This window comes from Aulonocara sp. 'chitande type north' Nkhata Bay, linkage group LG15 (genome assembly GCF_057382095.1).
Source record: "Aulonocara sp. 'chitande type north' Nkhata Bay isolate Kocher_YH1m ecotype deep benthic linkage group LG15, A_spYH_male_GT1.1, whole genome shotgun sequence".
Classification (NCBI taxonomy): domain Eukaryota; kingdom Metazoa; phylum Chordata; class Actinopteri; order Cichliformes; family Cichlidae; genus Aulonocara; species Aulonocara sp. 'chitande type north' Nkhata Bay.
Window position 1 is genome coordinate 2,557,393 of NC_141358.1, and position 25,865 is coordinate 2,583,257.

At 41.7% G+C, this 25,865-nt stretch overlaps 2 protein-coding genes across 2 annotated transcripts; one reads left to right on the forward strand and one right to left on the reverse strand.

Annotated features, from left to right (window-relative positions):
• The first annotated feature begins 7,865 nt into the window (after positions 1–7,865).
• Positions 7,866–13,577, forward strand: LOC147312246 (proteasome subunit alpha type-6). Its single transcript, XM_086264100.1, has 7 exons — positions 7,866–8,082; positions 8,955–9,049; positions 10,821–10,902; positions 11,294–11,449; positions 11,543–11,721; positions 11,895–11,989; positions 13,365–13,577. The coding sequence occupies exons 1-7, from the start codon at positions 8,007–8,009 to the stop codon at positions 13,420–13,422; spliced, it is 741 nt and encodes a 246-aa protein (XP_086120226.1). The 5' UTR covers positions 7,866–8,006; the 3' UTR covers positions 13,423–13,577.
• A 1,314-nt stretch (positions 13,578–14,891) lies between these two features.
• Positions 14,892–17,265, reverse strand: LOC147312247 (NF-kappa-B inhibitor alpha-like). The gene is made up of 6 exons (XM_086264197.1): positions 16,968–17,265; positions 16,297–16,402; positions 15,994–16,201; positions 15,791–15,879; positions 15,418–15,678; positions 14,892–15,321 (listed from the first exon to the last, which is right to left on the reverse strand). The coding sequence occupies exons 1-6, from the start codon at positions 17,189–17,191 to the stop codon at positions 15,292–15,294; spliced, it is 918 nt and encodes a 305-aa protein (XP_086120323.1). The 5' UTR covers positions 17,192–17,265; the 3' UTR covers positions 14,892–15,291.
• Between the last annotated feature and the right edge of the window lie 8,600 nt (positions 17,266–25,865).

The window sequence follows — 25,865 nt, forward strand, 5'->3', positions numbered from 1 at the left end:
TCTGGGAGGTCACAGCCTTGAAATACCCCCTTACTAACATTTATTTTAAATCAGGAGAGGACTCGAGGGGGAACACAAAGGACTTGCATGTGATAAACTGCACAACTTGTAGTGTGCGGCATGATTGTGTAACCATCGTAATTTCTGCTCTTAGCAGTTAACCTGCCTTTGACTTTGGCTTAAACTGCACTGTCACTGCACCGCATCATTATCAAAGTTAAATTCTCAATTTTCCAGCTACAACTCAACAAAATGAAACGTGGATATTTTGGGGGCAACTGTATAAACATGTCCTAACCGCCTGACATAAACACTTGGAAAGTTGTTCATGCTGCATAAGAATTACGATGCTGGCCCCGTCACGTGGACCCACAGCACCAGTTGTTATTGGGTGGTGTGTGTTTATGTTTTCTGGGAGCAGAAAACCTGGATAAATGACAAAGTGCCATAAGTTAAATATATAATATTATAAAGGTGCAATGCGCATATTTTACACATCAATCACACTTTATCAGTGACAGTGAGTACAGATTACCTCATGAAGACACTGGCAAGCTGTCTTTATGATCACCATGCCAGGTTCTTATTGGAAAGGCAGGCATGTAGACATCCCTACAGACCCTTGTGCTAACCTTCTCATGACGAAATGTACTAAATTTTAGCTGGATTTAATAAGGGGGTCACCACCCGCACCAATGTTTTAAAAGCAAATGCAAGATAAAATGTAAATGGCTTCTCTTACAGTGCAAACTAAGAAAACTGTGGGTTTTATTAGCACTAGCCTTCTCACCTGGTGGTCCGTACCTGTTCACTGTAACGTGCTGAGCAGGATCCGATTTTTGGAGACGGATCGGAAACCAAGTCAAAATAAAATTGTAGAAATTCACTCACCATAACTGGAGCACAGACGTCTGGATCTGGATCATCTGTTACTGCAGATTTTCAGCACAGCAAAAGGTAAAAAGGCACCAGCACCCCAAACACAGTGTGACCCAAAGTCTTACTAAAATAAAGAAAGGATAAGATAAAAGAGAGAAACTTGTTATGAAGAGAAATGTTAGGTATAGCTACCATCCATCCATGCAATTTGTTGCACTTGTCCCTATCGGGGTCGTTGGAGAGGGCTGGAGCCTATCCTAGCTACCACAGGGGCAAGAGGCGGCGGGCACCCTGGACCCTGGACAGGTCACCAGTCAGGGCTAACACAAAGAGACAGACAACGCTCACACTCACATTCACACCTACGAGCCATTTAGAATCATCAGTTAGCCTAACCAAACTAACTGCATGTCTTTGGATGTGGGAGAAAGCAGGAGTACCCGGAAAGAACACCTTTTTTAACATTGACCCCGTACAGGAACTGGCTTAACTGCAGAGCCAGTCTCACGTGGCAACTTCAGGTTTTGGCATGTTTACGTTCGCTTCATTCTTCACCTCAGAGTTTCCTGTTCGGAGTAAGAAACGGATTCAGAGCCTGCATCGTCTTACTATGCAAATCAGCTGGACATATCAACAAACCTGTCGGGGCAAGCAAAGCTGCAAAGGTTCCGCCTGCTACAGCTACTGTCGTTGCATTCATTATCGTTTACAAAGTAATTATATGGAAAGAACTGGCCTTACTGGTATGCTACGCAATGGCTGCGCGGTGTTTCGCTTTCCATTGTACAGTCAGTTTAGTGCCCCCGTTTCCAGAAGAGATGAGTAGCAAGTGTTCCAGTTTGATCATCAGAGCAGCGCCGTAGTGAATAGGGTCACATCAAGTGGATAGTCAAAAAAGTGCAATTTTCTTGCTAGTTAAGTAAATACGAGCCAATTCATTAACTGGCAGCCGGCCAGCTCACCAAAGCTGGAGTGCAGACGTTTGATGGAGGGGAAAGTTTGCTCTTGTGTCAACCACCAGATCATCACACCAGACAGGAAACCAAGGTTTATTATAGCTATGATATAAACCAGCTGTGATCTTTATCTCACGCTTATCTTATTTACATCTCAAAACCACACTTAGTGCATACTGTACATGCTGATCCCTGTCCAAAGCACAGCCAAAAACAAACCAAAACAAAATGTTTGCAAACAGACGGGAACGACAGCATTCTCTGTTCTGCTTAATGCATCTCAGCACAACAGGCGAAAGCATTTCCAAGTAACTGTGGCACCACTAATTGCAACACACCTTGAGGCTGCTGTTGCAACCATTTAAGCATTTGCAACATGACAAATCACTCAACAATTTACAAAGAACAACATGCAAATTCTAAAGAATATGCATATAGAAGAAGGAAGTAACACAAAGCATTATCTCTCTCTTTCACACACACACACACACACACGTTCAGCAGACTTATATCATCTTTGCATCACTCAGCACTTTAGTGCACTTTAGATAAGCCGTTCCCAGAAGCTGCTCACAGCACTGGGGTTCTTAGAACCTCAGTGCTTTGTTTTGGTTTGTAAAATGATTTTTTTTTTGCCTGCTTTATGTCTTTAGGGTTTCTCGCAATATGAAAAATTGAGGGGAAAAAAAGTGATTTCAGGGAAAGTTTTTCAAATACACATTTAAGAATGTTCATTGTCATGGAAAGAAAACGTTTCATACAAAGTGAGTCAAAAAGTGCTGACATTTCATCTTACACCGTCAAGGTTTTCAGAGAAGGGCTTAATCACGCCGTTCCCCTTGTTGCTTAATATCTAAACTTTTGAGCTTGGAAAACATTAACCAGGCTGTGGCTTTCTGAAAAAGTATTTTCATCGACAGCGGAGATCCCCCTGCACTCCAGAAATCAGCCCCACGCCTCTTTGTGCTGGCGAGGGGGTGGGGGTCTTTCTGGTTTCAGATGCAAATGCTGCGAGCGTTGCACCGATGCAGCTCGAGCTAGCCGCGCTTTCACGCACTCAGAACAGAAGCTGGAGGAGACAAAGAGAGAAAGACAGCAGAGATGGGGAAGGAAGGGGACAGGCATTGTGATGGAGGGGGCATCTGCAGGGGACGGTCGAGGTCATGAAATGTCAAAGCAAAAAAAAAAAAAAAAAAACGAGAGGTGCACAAGCTCAGTGATTTCATACCATCATCATTGCTACATTTGGCCTTCTTTGATAGAGTCATGTAAAAAGTCCTATTAATAGTCATTTTTCTACAAACTGCACATTTTGGAGTTTTTTTGTGCTGCACACTTAAGAAGGAGTGTTTGTGGTTGTGCATGAGTGGATGCATTTTTGTCTTTTTTGTAATACAAGGTTTTGAGCTCACATGATTAATCGCGTGGTCTTTATTTTTTACCATCGTATGACATCTACTGTGTGCGGGGCTGAGTCACAGGGTTAAATTCAAATGCCCTCCCATGTGTGACATTTATCACTAATTACTTTTCACTAAGTTTTTTGTTTTTTTTCCCCACAAAGATATAATCATAAAATTTTACAAGGAAGCCCAAGATTTGACTTCTGTTAATCATATCGACACGAAATCACACTGAACAGGTTTTGTGAGTCATCACCTGGATGTGGTAGTAACTCATAAAGAGGAAGTGATCATCTTTTGTTCAGCTGCATTAGACAGAGGGGAAAACCCGGCTGACACATGGACATTAGACGCTTCTTCATGAATAAGGAAATGGGAATTGGCCATTGACCAGGATACCCGACAGTGATTTTTGTTCCTTGAAATGATCATGTTGCCTCTGTTCGGGTTTTTTTATTTTATTTTATTGTTACACCGTGGCATCACTTTCACCTTGGCTTGTTATGTGATAGGGAGAAGTTGAAATCTATTTTCATTTTCGTGCAGCAGGATATCATTTTGTTTCTTTTAAATATAGTCTGCGCCATATTTTATTGGTGTCCAGATATAGAAAAGGGGAACTGGTTTCATTTGTGACAAGGCAATATACAGCTACAGTTTTAGCCTTTAATCTCATGCAGTAGTGCACAGTGTAGCGCATGAATTCATGTTGTATGTATTCAAAACACCAATGTTACAGTGTACATCGGGACTGTGCCAGACACATGCTGATTACATTCTGCACACAGAACTTACTCATTACACTGTAAGGATCTGTTGGTGTATCTGGTAGTACTCGTCACAGTTCACAGGAAACATTAGTGATTATGGGAAGAACACATTTTTATAAATGCTCAAAAATCCTGGCATCTCTCCATGCATGCACAATGTTTCAGTCAATCAGCAGCCATTTAAAACTTTTCCAAGTAAAGCCCAGGTGTGAACGATGAAATGAATCACTGGCTCTATGTATTGTAAGTGCTACCTCACTGGCAGCTCACACTGGGACACATAATGCTTTTTCTTCTACAGTAAGACAATAACATGTAGAACTCTAATAACTTTTGCTGAGTTCTAATTCGGCACGACATGTTTTCTGCATGAGTTTCTCAGTCTTTCACAACGCTGGAGGAGTTTTGGGCCTCTGTTCTTTACAGCGTTGCTTCAGTTTTGGGGCCTGCGGGCGTTCATTTACGCACAGCTCTCTTAAGGTCACAGGATTTCAGTCAGGTTCAGGTCTGGACCTTAACTGTGTCACTGCAACACCGTGATTCCTTACTTTAACCAAATCCTCACACCCCTCCACCACTGTCCTTGACAGCTAGTATGAGGTATTTGTACTGATATGCTGTGTTTGGGTTTCACCAAGCATGGCACTTTGGTCTCCTCTGTCCAAAGGACATTGTTCCTGAAGTCTTGTGCCTTGTTAAGATGTAACTTTGTAAACCAAAGTGTTGCCTCCATGTTCTTTTTAGAAAGAAGAGGCTTTCTCCAGGTAGCCCTTCCTAATAATACTGTACTGCCATAAACTTGAACCTGCTAACTGAAGATTGTGAGATTTTATTCCTTTTTTTAGTTTCGCAATGGTAAATTTGCTGGGACGTCCCATCAGGGAGCATTGTGTTAACGCACACCTCCAGACCTGCAAACTGATGACATTTCTGCTTTTTACAGAGGTGCTCACATTTACTGATGGTCAATTAATCAAGTCCATTTGAATAGCAGCACCTGGCAGCTATTCATCTTCTTAATATCCATGGACGCAGTAAGGGTGCACATAGTTTTTCTAATTTTATTTTCCCATTACTGATGCATACTTTTGTTGCAGGTTGCATGTAAGCAGTCAACATGCTGTAAGTGCTCCGTGGCAACGGGAAATTGTAAAAATCAGAATCAGAATACTTTATTGATCCCTGGGGGAAATTATTTTGTACATCACAAAAATACATCACTTCCTCATTGTTTCGGGTAATACAGACTATACTGCTACATATGGAACAGATACAAAGCCAGTTACTGTTACCACTATACATTTCTCTTTCTTTGGCCATTAACTGAACTTAATTAATGGCTAAAGAATTTTAATAAAGTTAAAGTTGGGGTGAAATAGATCCTTACAAGCCTTACAGACTCCTATGTTTTAGATATCAACATAATAGAAGCATATAGGATTAGTGAGATGTGGTTCTGCATCACTGCTGACAGTAAGTCAGTTGGTGATGATGTCGCGTGGTGATGTTTTAATGTTTTGTTTTGGGCTTTTTTAGATACCATACATATTTCATAGATCACTTTGTTTTTGGTAATCAACAATTTTCATTGCAATTAGTAATAATGACGTCAGAGTGTTGTGTTATGTATGAGTATAACACAAACAAGTGACGAGCGAGGTCAAAGAAGGGCTCTTAGGAAACTCTCTTATCTTAAATTATAAGAAAACTGAAATCGTGGTTTTTGATGGTAATTTTCCTCGCAGACAACTTTGTGATGCCTTTGGTTCCCTTGCCAGCTCCCTCTCTGCCACTGTTAGCAATTTGGGCATGTTGCTGGATAGCTCTTTTAAATTTGATAAACATGTGTCCGCTGTAGTTAGATCTAGTTTCTGCATCTCATTTCTAAGGCTAGGCATTATATTCCGCATAAGGACCTGGAAAAGCTCATCCACGCCTTTGTGACCTCTAGGCTGGATTACTGCAACTCCCTTTATTTCAGTCTTCATTCTGCGTTTCTTCATAGACTGCAAACTGTTCAAAATGCGGCGGCATGCCTTCTGACCGGAACTGGGAGGTTTGCCTCTATTACCCCTGTTCCAGCTGACCTGCACTGGCTACCCATTAAATACCGCATCCAATTTAAAATACTGCTGCTTACCTTTAAAATGATCAACAACACAACCCTGAGCTACCTTATCGAACTCCTTAGATCATACATTCCCACTCGAGCACTAAGATCATCTACTCAGTTACTCCTGGTGCAGCCAAGATCTCGTCTGAAGTCTAGAGGCGACCGTGCGTTTGCCTTGGCTGCACCAGATTTATAACCTTCCTCTTGCTATCCACGCGTCTGATTCTCTCCAGTCATTTAAATCACGGTTAAAAACCCATTTATTTAACCTTGCCTTATTTAGAATAGAATAGAATAATCCTTTAATTGTCCCACAAGGGGAAATTTGGTTGTAACAGCAGCCAAAAAGACAAATATACAAACAAACAATACACAGGACACGGAACAGAAACATACACAATTTTTTCTTACATATTTACATTAAGGACAATGGTTACTATAAACAGAGAGTACTGTACAGTTATTAAATTAAATAAAAATAATTACAGGTAAGAGGCAAACCAGGTTGTAGTGCGAATCGGTTAATTAACTAACTTATTGCAGTTACAGCATTGACGTAAACATCTATGTTTGTTGGGAGCAGTTCAGATTGTACAGTCTGACAGCTTAATCTGATCCCTCGACTTACTCTATTTTACCTTTTATACATGTGCTTTTAACATGTTTTACTTGATATGCATTTTATGCTATTCCTGTGTATTAGTGACACTGACCTGTTACCATACCTGGTACTTTGTTATGGTCCTATAATATTTAATCATATTTAATATTTATAATATTTATGTCTTATTTTCTGTCTTTTATGTGAAGCACTTTGGTATACCATTGGTTTTAAATGTGCTCTATAAATAAAGTTGTATTGTATTGTATTGGATAAGCAAGTATGCTAGAAGAAGTACTCACACACTGTGTAGGAATAGCTCAAAACATGCGACATGCTACACTGAAATTATTTTCACAAATTTAAATTCAGTGTCTAAACCCATATGGAAAAGATATAAATAAATCTTATAAAGTTTGTATCTGTCTTGTGTGAAACTTGTATGAAAAGCATACAAGAGTGAAAACAGATATAAGATCCCTTGAAAAATTATATAATGAAACTTGTATGTTTTGGATACTTAGTAAAATAATATATGGAAGTAATGAGAAAGTGGCCACTTTCATGAGTAAATCATATACGTTTTTACTATTTCTTTTCCATATGGGAAATTTTGTAACAATAAAAATGTTTAGAGCTACACCAATTGCGCAGCCTCAGTTGTAAATTTGCATTATTCAACATCATGACAGTAAAATATATTTACTAATGCATTTTTGTGTAATGCAAGATCAAATGTAAATAGCATTTTTATGGTGAAGCTGAGGTGTAGCTACTTATAACCACTTCAATTTCTGATGGCAAGTTAAAACTTGTGCTCATAGAGCAGTCTATAAAGACACAATAGGCTTGTAATCTGAAATAATAAAACATTTAAAGAGATGACAATTAAAAGAATGTAGTGGGGAGACAAGACTGATGGATAATACTTGGAGAAATGCTCTCTTCACTGCAAAATAGCTGATAAGTGGACATGATGAGTAAATGTAACAAACTGGAAAACGAGCTTATATTTCTTTGTGAAGGCTTAAAAGATCGTATGTCATAAAAAGTAAGGACAGGTTTGACCACATGTTATTGTGTTATTGTACATTTTTCCTTTACCAGAAACCACAAACATCAGTAGGACCCTTGGTTTTATCACCATAGAAACGAAGCAAGCCTTTGTCACCGGATGAAGTTCACGTCCCTTCAGTTCAGTTCCGGGTAGAAATAGTGTGCATCAAGTGAAGTCTGCTTGCAAATTCATTTGGACGAACTTCTCGGCCAACTTATCCTTGTAAAATGTCCCGAGGCTCGAGTGCAGGGTTTGATCGACACATTACCATCTTCTCTCCTGAGGGCAGACTCTATCAAGTCGGTCAGTATGGGGATCTGTTTACATAAAAAGCCGGTTCGCTGGCTTACTTGTTTGCTAGCTAGCTAAATGCTCTGTCATGGTTCGCTTAGCCGAGGTTATAGTTAATTAAAAGCGACCCGCCAAATCGAAAGTAGTATGATATGTGACCACCACAGTCTTACTAATCCTGTGCGAGTTGTTATTATGGGGCTCCTTTTACGACGCTACTATCAAACTAAACACAGGGGATCAAAATAGCTAGCTGGCTGTTAGGCTAGTTAGCATAGTTAGCATTGCAGCCAAGCAAGCTGATTCATTGCTGAATGAATCAACGTGTTATTCAGTTAAATATATTGGCTAAATAAAGTATTTTTTGTGACTGCACTACATTTAGCTTTTTTGCAATTTTTCTTAGTCACAGGAATATTATTTTGTCTGAGAGCTGCTAGTTGGATGGATTGAAAGAGACAAGATAACATTTAATATTGTAAATTAGCGGTTTTTCCTCTAATAAAGCTGAACTGAACATGGCCATGAATTTTGTTGCTGTCTTCTAATCAGCAGTCATTCTACAGATGCCCGAGCACCTGCAGCAACAGTTAAAATCAAGTCAAAGGTTTGCAAATTTACTCAAAGTGAAGGGTTTTAAATGACACTATTTTACTACTACTGCTTTGGATGTAATGTTTGAAGCCAGACTACACAGAATTGGTACATAATTCGCTGTCAGCTGCTCAACCAGATGACATCTGATAATAGTTCTTCACTTGTGGCCCCAATTTTCCAGCTGAACAAAACAGCTCTCTGTGACTGTTAACCACGAATCCTAATGCTCGTAGCCATTGTCAAGCAAACGTGTGCTTAAAGACACCCTCTTTGTTTTTCTTTTGCAGAATATGCTTTCAAGGCCATAAACCAAGGTGGGCTCACGTCAGTAGCAGTCAGAGGAAAGGATTGTGCAGTTGTTGTAACACAGAAAAAAGTACCGGTGAGTTGATGTCAGATTGTTTGTTATTTTCTTACAGCCATAACAGTAGCAGTGTTACGAGAAGGGCTATAGATGTTCTGAAATTTGGAGTAGTAGTTAGAAACAAATGAATAAATAATGCAACCGTCCCTCCATCCATACATGCTGCTTCTACTGCTTTCTGTGCTGAGGTTGTGTGGCTTTTCTCCTGTTACTCCAGCTTCCTCCCACAGTTCAGAGACCAGCATGCGTTAGGTTAGTTGGTGATTCTAATTTGGCCTTGGTTGTGAGAGTAAGTGTGAATGCTTGTTTGTCTTTCTGCGGTGACCCCATGACAGACTAACAACCTGTCAACGGTATACCCAGGCTCCCAAAACCGTCTCATATTCATAATTCTGGGATAATGTGGAAAGTGACTCTCTTTGCACGAAAATATGGTCCAAGTAGTTGAACTGTTCCTAAGGCTCTTCGTCGCCCAATCTTTAAACATTTACCCAGCACAAAGTTGATGTCACACAGCAGGTAAACATCAGCATCTACCATGTGTAAATGCCACAGATGTTTGGCTGGTATATCTGTGCATCCTAAGAACTAACCGTTAAAACCTGCACCAATCAGGAGTCGCCACAGCAGATCATCTGCCTCCATTTCACCCTATGCCCAGCATCCTCTGTCACACCGACTCTCTGCATGTCCTCCTTCTCTGTGGTCTTCCCCTTTTCCTCCTGCCTGGCAGCTCCAGCTTCAGCATCCTTTGTCCAGTATATCCACTCTCGTTCATCAGCACATGTCCAAACATTCTCAGCCTCAGCTCTCTATGTTCGTCTCCAACCTGCTAAACCTGAGCTTATGTACTCATTTCTAATCCTAATTCTAATCTAAGACCAATTAACCATTAGAACTAGCAGTGGAATTTGTACTTTACAATTTGCATTTAGCCCGGGTAACAATTGAGAACACAGATGGCCGTAAAACAAACAAACAAACAAAAACAACTTTTTCAGAATTAGTACTGGACCAAAGCGCCCAGAGCTCCTGATTGGCAGTCCAATTAAGCTCAACAAGTAATTCGGGTTGGCTCGTCACAGAGGTTTAAAATAGCTGATTCAAGTCCAACACCAGAACCACAATAGAAACTTCCAGTTTCCCTTATGTTGAGCTGTGAATGATTGCTCACAGCATGTTAGTGTGATGAAAGCTGCAGTGCTTAATGGCAATAAGTGACCTGGAAATAAGAGTTAATTTAGTTCATGATGTAATCATTTCGAAGCGATTAGAGGCCTTCTGCAAGCTGACCTGTAGTTACCAGCACGTCTGCCCAGCTTTCACGGCTCAGCGCGATATCCTGTTCATCCGATGGAAACAGTTTGTGCACTGGCAAAATGTTTCAGGCACAACTGGTGTAGTTGGGGACAAACAAACAAACGGGTTACAGTCCAGCCTGTGAGAGAGAAACCTAAACTCTGAGGGGAATTTAAGAGGCTGTGTTTTACACGGCACATCCCAGTGTAGATTTAAGGAGATTTTTACAGGTTTTAAATAAAATGAAAAATGTCACATTTTTTTGACAGAATGCTTTTTTCCCCAAGTCGAACTGCTAATTTGCTTCGTTTGTCTCTCCAGCAGCTTGCTCCTTGTTGTGTTTATTTTCTCACGTAATTCTAAAAAGTTCAAACCTGATTGTTACTGATTATATTTACACTAAATGTTTGATAAGTTATGTAATACACTGAGTAATTTGTCAGTTTCACAGTTCTGTTCCTTTACATGTTCATGCTTTCCTCCTGTACAGGACAAGCTTCTGGATGCCTCCACAGTGACCCACCTTTTCAGAATAACAGATAATATTGGATGTGTAATGTCTGGGATGACAGGTAAGAAAAAGGCTCAAAATGTGTAAAATTGTATCAAATCTACTATTGTTACATAAAAATTGAACATTAAAACACCCAAATCCATTTTGTCTTTCAAATATACAGAAACAGCTGTTTAGACAAAGGCTGGTTTTTGATACATAAAAGGGGGGAAAGCATCAGGGTACTTTTCTGAGTTAAACTTGGCGAGCCTTTCTTCTCAGTCCGAGCTCTTACGGCAGCTGACACTTCCTCTTTCCAAGTAATCATTTCTTTTGCAGCAAGAACAACTTTCTTACATAAGTGTGATGTTAGAGACTGGAAGTGTCACATTTATTGGCTTCTTTGGGAAAAGAAATTGACCTTTATTTTTTTTTCTGGTCCATCTTACGCATCATTTAATGTGTTACAGCCGATAGCAGGTCCCAAGTCCAGCGAGCTCGATATGAAGCAGCCAACTGGCAGTACAAGTACGGTTATGAGATTCCAGTGGACATGTTGTGTAAGAGGATTGCTGATATCTCACAAGTCTACACGCAGAACGCTGAGATGCGACCACTGGGCTGCTGTGAGTATTGCGCATTCACATTCACATTGCTGATTCTCCACGTAGCACTTCATGTCGTTTGAGCGCCCTTTCTAAATGCATGCTAACACGCAGGTATGATCGTGATCGGCATAGATGAAGAGTACGGCCCTCAGGTGTACAAATGCGACCCAGCAGGCTACTATTGTGGTTTCAAGGCCACGGCCGCCGGCGTGAAGCAGACAGAAGCCACCAGCTTCCTGGAGAAGAAAGTGAAAAAGAAACTGGATTGGACCTTTGAACAAACGATCGAGGTATCATAAAATATTTTCTTTTGCTGGTGTAGCAAAGGTTCATACGGAACAAACACCAATGTGAAAGTAAAGTGTGTGCCTTTGCGGTGGTGGTTTCCAGGCATCCAACATTCTAAGAATGAAAATATCACCAACTTACCTTTTTTCCCCAACCCTCCTTTTTTCCCCTTCAGACAGCAATCTCTTGCCTGTCAACTGTTCTCTCCATTGACTTCAAGCCCTCTGAGCTAGAGGTGGGCGTCATAACAACACAGGATCCCAAGTTCAGGTAAAAGTTCAGCAGCACAACTCTGTTGTATTCCTTTGAGCACTATGAGTCATTAGAGCACACAGTTAGGTTTATTTGAAATAGTATATTTGCACCAACAAGGTGATTCCCAAAGAGGCCTATCTGCAGCAGATGAACAGCATCTTAAAGTTATGTCATTAAAAACTGAGAAGAAATTCAGACCTGCAAGATGTCTCTGGTCCTGTGACAATTTTTGCCCAAATTGTCGTCACTATTTACAGAGCAGGTCAGGAGAGAGTGAGTGTCTGCAGCCACCTGTAAAACACGGTGGAGGCTGTGTCCTGGTTTGGGGCAGTATTGTTGGAGATCTTGTCAAAATTGATGGAATTGTGAACACAGAAGAGCATCATCAGATTGTCCATCATGCAGTACTATCTGGAGAACATCTGATTGACAATGGCTTGTTTCAAAAACACTGCCAGTGCAATTAAAGGATACCTGGACATAAATAGACACAGTGGAGCACCATCAGTCATGCATTGGCCTCGCCAGAGGCGGACCTCAGCATTATTAAAGCAGTGTGGGATCATCCTGACACAGAACAGAACAAAAGGCAGAAACCTCCAAAGAAGAGCTTTGAATGTCCTCCATGAAGCCTGCAGAACTGCTCCTGAAAACAACTTAAAGAAACTGCATGAAAGCTGCCTGAGAGTGTTCAGGCTGTGCTGAAGATCTTCCAAATATTGACTTTTATTTAAATTGTGCAAACCATGTGTTTGCCTTATGCACTTTATTTCCATGAATGTTTGCACATGGTTAAACAAATTGCTGCAGCAATTTCACATTTCCATAGTAAAACACACAGCGACGAGACCTTCGTACAGTATTTGAAATGCTGAAGTACTTAAAAATATTTGAATTTAAGACATCATGTGCTACAGGTGTTTGGCATTAAGTGAAATATGACTTCATAGGGACATATTGTGCTTTTCATCTCATTTACTGTTGCTATGGTGGATGCCTAAATATGGGACGCCACACGAGCAATTGACCCTAATGGGAACATCCCTGTGTGCTCACAGTGCTTTGTTAGAGACCCTTTTTTTCTTAAACTTAGCCCATGTATAGTCATTAAGAGCGCAGAGGCCCCACCCACCTACTGTTCAAACCTTCCACTTACTAGAGTTAGCCAATCAGAAGAAAGTTGTTTAAAGGTAGAGTCAAGATAAACAAAGAGGCTCCACAAGAGCTAACTATATGATAAGTACGGCTTATATTCGACTGTGAATCATGCAAAGCCACCCTGGTAGAGGCCAAGAATAAAGATATGGAGCTGAAAGTGAGCATAAAATGTTCACTTTAAAAACGAGTTAGATTTTGGAGTCTTTATCTTCATCTCATTTTTGTCCTGCAGGATCCTCGCAGAGACTGAAGTGGACACCCACCTAATGTCCCTCGCCGAGCGGGACTGAGCGAGCAGAGCGGCGTCGCCTGTTGGATTTAGTTAGAGCATGATGGGAAATGCAGTTCCCAGATTGGAGGCTCGTGTTATCTTTGTTTGCTGTACATTTACCCCACTGTTTCATTCAACAATAAAAAGAGGTTTTTTGAGTAAAACTATTATAAATGGGCTGTTTGCATTTTTTATCATTTCTTTTTAGGTCCTCTGCTTGTCAACTGAAACCTTTTACCGTCTGTGTTTAGCAGCAGGGGAAACTGTTTGTGGGAACATGCAGAGCTTCTACTTTTGAGCTTCCTGTTGTGGCTCTTGGTGCACAAAAATCACATGACTTACAAAGGTGCTGCGGAGAGGTTATTCTACTACAAACTCGGTGATGCAGACTTGATTTGACCTTGTTTTCTCTACTTTTTTTGGCTTTTTTTTTTTTCTACGCACATGTCAGAAATAGAATACTTTAACTTTCCGGAAATGTCACACAACACAAATAGTTTCTCTTTGCGAGGGGAAACTTTATAATTCAGAAAAAGGGGGGGACTTGTCTTTCTCAGCTCTCTTTGTCATCCACATGAGCAGAAATGATGGCGATGTGACCTCAGTGTGTCATTGTGAGTGGCTTCTAAAAAAAATCCCCCTTCCATATTGGAATTCTTTGCAACACACCAGTTTCTTTTAACCAGAGTATAAGTCTTCACGTCTTCTTCTTCTAATCAAAGAGGAATCTTAAGTCAGTTACTCGACCAAATTTCCAGGCTGATATTCTGTCTGAAACTTCCGCTGTCCTTGACAAGTTCTGTAATCACTGGAAACAAAAAATCCCCATCCTACTGTAATAGTTAATGTTTACAAGCCAGAGAGGATACAGCAAACACAATTGTGTAACCGAGTCATTCTGGGGCATTCGAGCGTTGCTTCAAGGATAACTTTACTGGGAAATTCATTTCGGTTGCTTCAGATAATTCCTTTCTGAAAAATTCCTAAGTACCTGCATGTGTCGGCTGACGGACAGCCTGGACTTCCTTGTAAAGCAAAGAAAGTCTCCTGGTCCTAATGACACGGCGAAAAAGAAAAAGAAAGGGTCACTGAGCTCTCTGGAACGCTCGCCCATATTTGTAAATCATTTCCTCCTTGGTATTTCTACCCAGTAGTGCCAGTTCCTAGCTGCCACTCACAGCCATTCCAGGGGAGGGTGGAATATTCAAGCACATCATGTTCCTCTTATGCCGCCCAGGGACTTTCAGCGCGGTGACTCAGAGACCCTGTGACCTCGCCCAACAAAAGGAAATCCCAGACTGTTCCAAGCGGCTGAGTGTGATCTTTTTGGGGTTTTTTATGTGTGTGTCTCTCTCTTTCACAAGTCTGGTTGGTGACTGTGCTTCATCACTATAAGTGAGAAATGATGCTCGTATTACAGCGTGGAAAGGCCAAGACAAAGTCATCATCGTCATGAGGAAGGAAACGCACAGCAGCCGCTCAAAGCAGTTCATGTTCATAAACTCCTTTTATTTTTCTTTATATAGTGTTTAAAATTCACACACATGTACAAAAATAGTCTCTGTATTTACAAAATATTACACTCGTCTGTTCTGGTATATACACATTATTTTGTACAGTTATTACAGTAACATCAGGACCATACAGAAGTCATGGTCTTGCTTTGGTGTGGGGTCTTTTGGTACGGATCGTTCAGCGATCCCGACCAGACTGGGCGCCACCTTCATACTCATTCGTGATCCCAGGACCAGCACCTCTGGACTTGGACGGTAGAGGGTACGGAGGGTGGAGAGGGAGGGACGTGGGTTGAGCTGTCCCCCCGTTTGGGAGCCGTGGTTTCGACTAACCCAGTAGCAGCTTTACATCACCAGTGGACAGGCTGTTCTTGTTACTTTCCAAACTTTATGTCATCATAGAGCTGTAGAGAAGAAAAAAAATGTTATAGATTCACGCCTTAAAGTGTTTTGACTCCATCGGATCTCAGTGTGATATTCAAAGCTGAGCAGATACTGACCTCGTCTTCTGACAGGTCCAGATCCTCCATGTCGCTGTCGTCCGATTCACTTTCAGGCAGCTCCCTGAGCTCCTGTGCCGTTCTCTCATACAGCTGGCAGCGGATCTCCTCGTTCTGCCGCCCGTAGGTGAGGTGGTACGGGGCGAAGCCACCGTAGTTCAGGCAGTTAACGTCTGCACCGAGGTCGAGGAGGCGACAGACTAGTGTGGGGTTCTGGAGGTCAACGGCCAGGTGGAGCGCCGTCCGTCCACTGCACTGTTCCTGCAGGAAGCAACAGAAACACGAGGTCAAGTTTCTGCACGTGTGTGAATAAGAATAATAATCATAATAATCATAAAATAATCCAAATGGCTTCCGTGTTAGAGACACCTACCTGTGCATTGATGTCTGCACCAAGCCGAACGAGGCTTTCCACCAGAGAAATGTAGCCATTGATGGATGCCAAGTGGAGACAGTTATGTCCTATGGAGAGGGAAGGAAGTAGAGCAAACTCAGTTACACACACTTCAACAGCTGTGTAAGTGAAACATAAGAGTGTGTTTGTTTCTTAGGGCGCTATTTGAACTCGATGCTTACCACTGTAGTTGGGGAAAGACACAATGGAGGTGAGGTGACGTTGGCAGTTCTGGGTGATGACGCCAAAGCAGGCCAGGGAGCCCTTTTTACAGGCGATGTGGAGGGCTGTGTTTCCGCTGTCGTCGGCCAGCAGCGGGTCAGCGCCGGCCTTCAGGAGTCTGTCCACCAAGTGGGCCTGCTCTGTGATCACTGCCAGGTGGAGGGCAGTCTGTGTGGGACACAACAGAAACATATGTTAACCTGACTGCAAAGTGTGCAGGTTTCGGAAGGGATTCGTGGATCTGGCACAGTGCCGCTTATTACCTGTCTCTGGTGGTTCTGCACATTGAGGAACGGGTGATTATGAGACAGTTTAATCATCTGGACGGCATGTTCGGTGGCTTCGTGAATGACGGCCAAATGGAGCAGTCTGTGTGGGGAGGACAGAAAAAGAGAGGGGAGTTAAAATAGAGCCCTTCAAAGAAAAATTACGCACAGAGGAAGTGGTTCCAGTCAAATATGAGAGAACAAAGCCTGAGCAGTGGAGCGTTTCGCAAGAATGGAGTTTTGTCGGGTTATTTCCACCAGTTGTGGCTTGACACATCTGATGCTTTATCAGTTACTGGCAGCAGGCCAGGGACTTTCCTGAACGCGCAGAGCGGACTTTAGCACCGCCCAGACTGCACGCTCAGCCAACACACGCACACACACACACGACTATGCACTGCGCTGCCAACACATGCGCACAAAGTATTTTTAAGACCTTTAAAAGATGTTGTTTCCATGCAACTTTTCCGATATTTCTGTGCAGCTTTTCAGATCTTTCATGTGCACCGATCCTGCGCTCTGGTGCAAAAGCCGATTTCAATTTACGCACAAAGCGGAATTTTGCAAATGCGCAATTAAAGTTCGACTAATCGACGCACACACACATATACATGTTCATACTAAATAAATACATTGATTTTTTTTAAAAACAATAATAATCCACTTACGTGTCACCGTCTTCGGTCACCACAGTTCTCCAAGGCTCGTATTCCTGCGAGTGATCCTCGCTCGGCAATCTTAGCTCCTCGAAGTCGTTCGCCAGTTCGTCTTCCTTAAGCGAATCCACACCGCTGTCAAAACGGTCCTCTTGGCAAGGCAGCATTTTCCCGTGTTTGGGCTCCATGTTGTCCAAGTTATAATCCATTTGGTTGTGGTTAGAAACTCTGTACATGTTGGCTTTCCTTTCTCCTATAAGCAAAAGCTCCGTCTGTTTCAGAGGGCGAGAGCAAAGTTGTGCTACTGAGGGAGGGCGCGCTGGGTTTTGTGTGCGCGTCTGCCGGGGCGGCGCCTAAGTGGGGATTTCCAATTGACTTATCTTAGCAAGGGAAATCACATCGGGCCTGTGCTTTTGTGAGAAAAATCCCCCCCAAAAGACTCAGACTGAAAACTTGTAGTTTCCTATTAGACACCTTTTTTCACCTGTGATGTAGGTTAGGGGACATAGATTTAATTTCAGTGAATGAGACATGATTGGCATGAATGATAGGGAGACAGCCCCTGACTGGCTCTTGAAGAATTCCCTACTGCACTGGGGAAATTATCTGTTTCAAGTGGCTAACCAAAGTAGCACTGCATACTTTCCTTCCTATGCTTTCAACCAAATCTAAATACTTTTTTAAATAGACAGACATCCAAATTTCCTGTGTTTCAAAAATTACGCATATCACGGGCTCTTCGCAGTTAACCTCAGCGTGAAGCCTATAAATATTCTGTGGTTGTAATTCTCAGTAACAGACAAACCTAATATTGGTGCAAAGTACAAAGAGCCAAATCAATATCACGTGCAGCCTGCTATACGTTCAAATGTACAGCTCAAATATTTATTATTATTACTATTATATTATTAAAGATTTAGGACTTTGGCACGAAATACAAAGACTGTATTAAAAGCTGGACCTTTTTATATATGGTCTTCCATACATTGAATCCATACCTAGACACCTGTCATTTAGTCCCGAGTTGCACGCTCAAAAAATACCAACGTTTCACTGTCCAAAACTAAAACATAAAAATATTAAAGGTTGGATTCGTTTCAGTTACAGTTGTCACGAAGGCAGAAAATAACTGCAGAACTCAAAACTATATTTTATTTACTTGTTTATGTGTCCTGTAAACACGTAAAGTTGAGCACTTTAACATTAGAGTCTATGGAGACTTGGAGCTCGCCTGATGGATATAATCAAACCTTAATGTTTCTCTTCCATAATCAAAATAGCACAGTTACGATCACACATCACATTTAGAGACGTGAAAAATCTTCTCATGTTGTTTAACTGGGACAGATTTCGGTTTACGCTACAAAGTGAAGTTATGCAGACAGAGATTCTGGGGGGAAGATTCTAAAGTTTCCTCATGGAGACTCCCTTATGAAAGCAACACTGCATGTTCCACAATAGGATGTTCTGGACTTGCCCATTCAGCATTGCACATGCCTGACACCATGAGCTCCTGGAAAACACTGTGTTAACTCATGCAGAAAACTCTGCTGAGATTTTTGAGAGGAATTTTAGGAAGTTTTCTTGGTTTGATCTTGCTTGGGATCTTTTTTTTTTTTAAAGGAAATTCCTTTCTGTTACACAACAAGGTAGAAAGGTGCGTGACAGAGCTACCTGTATGTGCTCTCCTGACATTTCACATGAAAAAAATCCCAGGATCACTTCTGTTTGCATTGTAAAAGGTAGGCTTGGTGAAAACATAGCAACAGTATCCAAGCGCAGCGAAGCTTTCACGCCTCTGTGGGGCGATTCTCAGTAGAGATTGCAAAGAAAGCACACACACCCGGAGGAGGGTCTGTGATGTCACTATCTAGAAGCCTGCTGTATCCCTGTGTGTGTGAGAGTGCGTCACATCAGAAAAACGTCACCGCTGCAAGCATGCATGGCTTTTTCTGTGTCCTTTAGAAATTCCAGACATACTTTAACCGCTGCCAAGTATCAGAATGAGGAATCTGTGAACAAACTGTTCTTGCAGACCTCTATGTTTTCTTCCTGTTGCCGTGATTGTGTGCTTTTGTGTATATATGGTCACACATTCACCGTGTGTGAGAAATGCCGGGACTTCCACTTTACGTTTATGAAAGCTGCCTTTTTTTTTTTTTTTTGGTGAAGCTATGCAAGCGCTCTCCACGGGCCCTGTGTTTACCGCTGGTTCCCATGGACACCAACCACTGACGCTGTACATTGCCCTCTGTCTGCGTGTGGGCAAATTACCACTTATCTGAGTCAGTAAAATGCCTCAAGGGGCTTCACACCTCGAAAGTCATGAAACTTTCCCACTTTCGTAACTGACCAACTCCAACCTCACCGGTGCCGGTTTATTAAGTCCAAGCTGAAACCGATGTGGTCTTACATAACAGCTCTGCAATAAATACTGCAGCCATGGAGGTGATAATGGTTTTTTTTGCTTCCATCAAAAACTGCTAAATGCAACAAAAAACATCCAGGGTAACTTTGGAATGGCCACAAAGGGAACAAAAAAAAGCACACAGTGTGTTTTGAATTTTCTGAACTTGTTTTACAGTAATACCAAAAGTCTGGTATACAGATGACGTGCATGGCTACTTTTTTTTCCAGTAAAAAGATGACAATGAGGAAGTTTTGGTGTGCAGTGCATGTTTTATGTAAAAATCCTGGAGTTGCAGGACTATATTTAGAAGCCGAAACAAGGCAAATTCTGGAAAGTATCTATTTTTGTGGCTTTAGCTTTCAATTTGGGGAAATGCACGCATTTCCTTTCCCACTGATTAATGAAAAGCATCGAGTTCTCTGTACACAAAGTGTGAGTCTGAAGCCAGTCGATGGCCAACTCGTCTGGAGCAGGGTTACAGTTGGCCTGCATTCAAAGACACACCTCTCTGCACCTTTCAGACACGAGAGCTATTATGCATAATCTGTACGCAAACCTGTTCAAGATCAGCCCTGATTCCTTCATTAGCATAAAGACACACCCTTATATTTGTTAGAATGGTTTCAGGGCATTTCAGCCTGTTGCCAGGGTGTGTTTGCAGCCTCAGTTTTCCTTTCTACTTTTTTTTTTTTTGTCTCGCTGTTGTTTTGCCCGTATTTCTGGTTGCAAAGCATTATTCACATCACCTGCACTGTGTGACTACTTTCATTTAAAAATTTTACTAACTTGAAGACATTCTTTGTAGGCAAATGGAGTCTGGAGGTCGGTGGATTAGCCTCTGACTCCCGACAGTGTTAGTTACCATTTCAGTCTGTTCTTGTTTTTAATTTTTTTGGGCAATTCAATTTCTTTTAAGTTGGAAATACCAATTTACCAGTCCTACCACTTATCAGTTTCTCATTCCATAATTAGCCTGCATACAGTATATTCTTTCACTTGGACCAGATATTATAGACGAGATAAAACATGATGCTCCAGCCACCAGATGGCGATAGCTGTGGCTGCAAAACCCTTCTGATCCTATAGAAATCGATGGGGAAACAGCTCTCCGTCCTGACGTCTGTAAACACTTAAATGATGCATTAAAGGTCTCAGTTCCTCATTTTGGGTCATACTGAACAAAAAATTAAGTGTGTTTTGTAAATCTACCATGCATCAAAAAATGGAGGATAATTCGGGGGGGGGGGGTGCCCATTAGCCAGTGAGCGTGCAGCTTCACAGTAAGACCCACCACTCTTTACAACACGCAGTTTTTCATTTCAAGGCTGCAGAAACTAAGGAATGATGTCACCTTCCATCTTTTATTATATATTATTTTTATTTTTATTATTCGCATTTAGCTGATGCCACGTTAGTCTAAGGCAGTGGCTCTGTTGGAGAGAGTGGTGACTTTTTATGACTAAAATGTCATAAAAAGCATATTGATCATTTTCCCATCCATTTAGCGGGTTAGTTTATCCCCAGTATATCTTTGTTGCTTTCTTCTGACCACTGCTCATGCTCGGGCTTCATCTGGGTCCGAAGCTTCTCCAGGACTCAGGTCAGACTGACCACTTTGTCTTTTCCAATATTTATCTATTGCTATTATGCGCTGCGTCTCACAGCATGACTATTATGTAATTTCGTCTTCTTCTGTTTTACTGGAAGTTGGCGACCTGTTTAATTAGAGCAGGTAGTTGTACTGCTCTCTAATGGAAGAGAATGTAATTGTTCAGCCCGTTACTCACGCTGGTGGCTTAGAGTACTAATCAGGTGGAACCAGATAATCTTCCACGGCACACCTGATCGTTTCTCACGGTACACCTGTGTGCCGCGGCACAGTGGTTGGGAAACACTGCTCTAAGGAGCTCATAGAGGAGGTGTCACATTAGTTTTTGAAGCCAGAAGTTATCGTTTATTTGGATAGCACAGTAGAGTGCCCTGGTTGGGGTTTGAACCAGGAACTTTCTTGCTGTGAGCTAGCATTGCTGACCACTGTGCAGTGGTACAAAAATAAGATAAATGCTCTCTTTAGCCTAAATACAAGGATGTGCCAGTGGCAAGCCCCAAAATGAAAGTAAACAAGAAACAAAAAATCCATACATGCATCTAGCCTCATTTATTTATTATTTTAATTTTCCATGTTTCCAGCTGATTTCTCAGCCATTTCTGACTGAGTGTCAGTTCAGGGAGTCAGCGTTCAACATCACAACTAAGAGTGTAACTGTTCAAAGGTGGATGTTTCCAGATTATTTATAGTTTGTAACCTGAAGGCTACATGTTTCCTCCTGCCTGCTACCTTAAGGCTTCTAATCTTACTTGTGGCAGGAAATGAGATGTTTTTTTTCTCTCCCCAAATGTGTCAGAGTGCAAGTCTCTGAAGTGCAAGATAAAGGTAAACTGAATATAAGATAAGCAGAAAGGTTTTTTGTTTTTTTTACGTCGCTTGCATTAGTTGGTTGTATTCAGTTTAGCGTCTAAAAATAGCCTCAGCTTCCCAGATGTGGACCTGTCATTCATGACGACTTCCCTCCTGTTTCAGGAGGGAGCTATTACTTCATTTTTACAGTAATCACTCAGTGGACAACCTAAACAAGATCCTTTTTTGTGTGGGCATACTGACACAGCAGTTCTACACCCAAAGTTGACACAAACTACACCCACCTTATGTTTTCATAATGTGTGGCTTGATGTAAAAAAGGAGTATTTTACTATGACAAGTTCACACATTGCTGTTTTCCATGGGTGATATTTGATAATGGGTAGGTAGGGTTCAATGATATGAGTCAGGATGTTTCTCTGTCAAAGGGACTTCACCGCACTGATGCAACATAATTAGTTGTTAGTGCATAACCGTGTAGATAACGTATCAGATATTATATATAATGCGCTTTAATAAAATCATTAGGATTAGATTAGTTAATGTGAGTGACGTTTGTACTTTTCCAGTGATCTCACTGCGTCTGCATGGCCGAGGAAATGCACTGACCCTGTGTGTTTCCCATAACAAATTGAGAAATGGTTCAAACAGGTTTCCATACCTGTTTCAGTGGTGTGTGCGGTCATAAGATTTTGCGTTTCCTTCTCTTTCTTCTGCTATAACTTCTGAAAATGTTGACAGAAGACATCTGAGACTCAGTGTATTGACTGAAACTTTCAAAGTGAGGTGAAAATCTATGAGATCCTCCCCTTTCTTGACTTAGTTTCGTGCTGAATGCGCAAATGCATATTTACTTCGGGGAAGTGTAGGCGTTATTCGGAGAAGGGGTAATACCTTTGTTACCCTTCCCAGGCATTCCCACGGTGTTATATGTACATGCATATTGTAGCTGTAGGCTATACAGTGGGGCAAAAAAGTATTTAGTCAGCCACCGATTGTGCAAGTTCCCCCACCTAAAATGATGACAGAGGTCAGTAATTTGCACCAGAGGTACACTTCAACTGTGAGAGACAGAATGTGAAAAAAAAAAATCCATGAATCCACATGGTAGGATTTGTAAAGAATTTATTCATAAATCAGGGTGGAAAATAAGTATTTGGTCAATAACAAAAATACAACTCAATACTTTGTAACATAAACTTTGTTGGCAATAACAGAGGTCAAACGTTTACTATAGGTCTTTACCAGGTTTGCACACACAGTAGCTGGTATTTTGGCCCATTCCTCCATGCAGATCTTCTCGAGAGCAGTGATGTTTTGGGGCTGTCGCCGAGCAACACGGACTTTCAACTCCCACCACAGATTTTCTATGGGGTTGAGGTCTGGAGACTGGCTAGGCCACTCCAGGACTTTCAAATGCTTCTTACGGAGCCACTCCTTTGTTGCCCGGGCGGTGTGTTTTGGATCATTGTCATGTTGGAAGACCCAGCCTCGTTTCATCTTCAAAGTTCTCACTGATGGAAGGAGGTTTTGGCTCAAAATCTCACGATACATGGCCCCATTCATTCTGTCCTTAACACGGATCAGTCGTCCTGTCCCCTTGGCAGAAAAACAGCCCCATAGCATGATGTTTCCACCCCCATGCTTCATAGTAGGTATGGTGTTCTTGGGATGCAACTCAGTATTCTTCTTCCTCCAAACACGACGAGTTGAGTTTATACCAAAAAGTTCTACTTTGGTTTCATCTGACCACATGACATTCTCCCAATCCTCTGCTGTATCATCCATGTGCTCTCTGGCAAACTTCAGACGGGCCTGGACATGCACTGGCTTCAGCAGCGGAACACGTCTGGCACTGCGGGATTTGATTCCCTGCCGTTGTAGTGTGTTACTGATGGTGACCTTTGTTACTTTGGTCCCAGCTCTCTGCAGGTCATTCACCAGGTCCCCCCGTGTGGTTCTGGGATCTTTGCTCACCGTTCTCATGATCATTTTGACCCCACGGGATGAGATCTTGCGTGGAGCCCCAGATCGAGGGAGATTATCAGTGGTCTTGTATGTCTTCCATTTTCTGATGATTGCTCCCACAGTTGATTTTTTCACACCAAGCTGCTTGCCTATTGTAGATTCACTCTTCCCAGTCTGGTGCAGGTCTACAATACTTTTCCTGGTGTCCTTCGAAAGCTCTTTGGTCTTGGCCATGGCGGAGTTTGGAGTCTGACTGTTTGAGGCTGTGGACAGGTGTCTTTTATACAGATGATGAGTTCAAACAGGTGCCATTCATACAGGTAACGAGTGGGGGACAGAAAAGCTTCTTACAGAAGACGTTACAGGTCTGTGAGAGCCAGAGATTTTCCTTGTTTGAGGTGACCAAATACTTATTTTCCACCCTGATTTACCAATAAATTTTTTACAAATCCTACCATGTGGATTCATGGATTTTTTTTTCACATTCTGTCTCTCACAGTTGAAGTGTACCTCTGGTGCAAATTACTGACCTCTGTCATCATTTTAAATGGGGGAACTTGCACAATCGGTGGCTGACTAAATACTTTTTTGCCCCACTGTATATATATATACAGAGCAGGAATAAGGATCCATTAGATATCCTTTCCTCCTGCCCCACTGCCCTACTGCCACAGGCATCTCTCACAGTCAAACTACCAGGTTAAAAACACTTAGCGCAGCACGCAAACACATGAGAGGCTCTAACATCAGCTCTATGACAATATGACAGTTGGGGACAATTTTCTGTCCATTTCAGGACTTTTTTTGTTTTGTTTGTTTTTTTGGTCTTTTAGATGTTTGAGTTTCAGAGATTTATTGAAATTGTTCGGCATGTTGGGAGAATCTCATGCTTGTATGTATGTAGGCTACAGCCAGTAGCTCATTAGCTTATTGTAGTCTAAGAAACAGGAGCAGGGGAAACAGCTAGCCTGGCCAAATTGTACACAAAGTGTACAAACAGCAACTAGTACTTTTGCTGTTGTCATAGTCACAAGGTTGCCAGGCAAATTAGTGGGGTTTCCAGGAAGTCTTTGTCGTCAGCTGAGGAAAAGTTCCAGCATGTGACTCCCAGTAAATAAAAAAGGGGAAAAAAGAAAATAAAAAGAACTTCTCTGCATTAATCAAGCCACACCAGAAATTAATTTAAAGGTGCTTGTAGATCTGTTTTAACCATTCAGCTAAGCTAGCTGTTTCGTCATATTTACAATCGAAGCTATGCTAAGCTAAGTTTATTACTGCTGGAAAGGAATCAGAGGTCACAGATGAAGTGGGACAATGGTCTTCTATTCAATGAGTCATCATTTTAATCCCTCCTGGCTATTAAAAACAGTGTAAGTTTAGCATAAGTCGCTTCCACGTTAGCGTAAGCGATGTCTGTCTGTGCTCTTAATGCATAATTAAAATCACTTCCTGCAGTCTGGTTTGTTACAAATGTTGGAACTGTATTGGCGATGTGGGATACATACTAAAAGTTTCTATAAATATGCTTATCTTGCGCTAAAGGTAACTGGCATGTATGTAACGTTAAAAATTAATGTGCCTATTCTTCAAAGTTTCACTCGAAATGGGAGCTGCTACCAGTCGTTTGAACAAAGGTTTAGGTTCCCCTTCACCACCTCGACATGTTGCAAAACAGCTTCTTACCTGGGAAACATTAGTCCTTCTTCTTCATTCTTGGCAATTCATTCACTGGAATGACTTCAATTGAAATGAAAACATGAATTGAAATTCAAGGTTTTACATACTGGGACATTTAAAAAAACCAAACAAATAAAAGGTCCACATTTTACAGCAATAACTTAAAGCAATTTGCTTTCTCATTATGACTTTATCAGTCTCTCACATCATTATAGAGGAATTGTTATCTGGGCGTATTTTTGATTCTTTTCTTTTTCAGCCATTCTGTTGTAGATTTGTTGCTATGCTTGGGTTTGTTGTCCTGTTGCATGATTCAGTTTGAGCCAAGCTTTAGCTGTCAGACAGATGCCTTCACAGAGGAGGTCATGGTTGACTTAATGACTGCAAGGTTGGGTCTGCAAAACAAGCCCGAATCCTTCCCCTCCACCACTGTGCT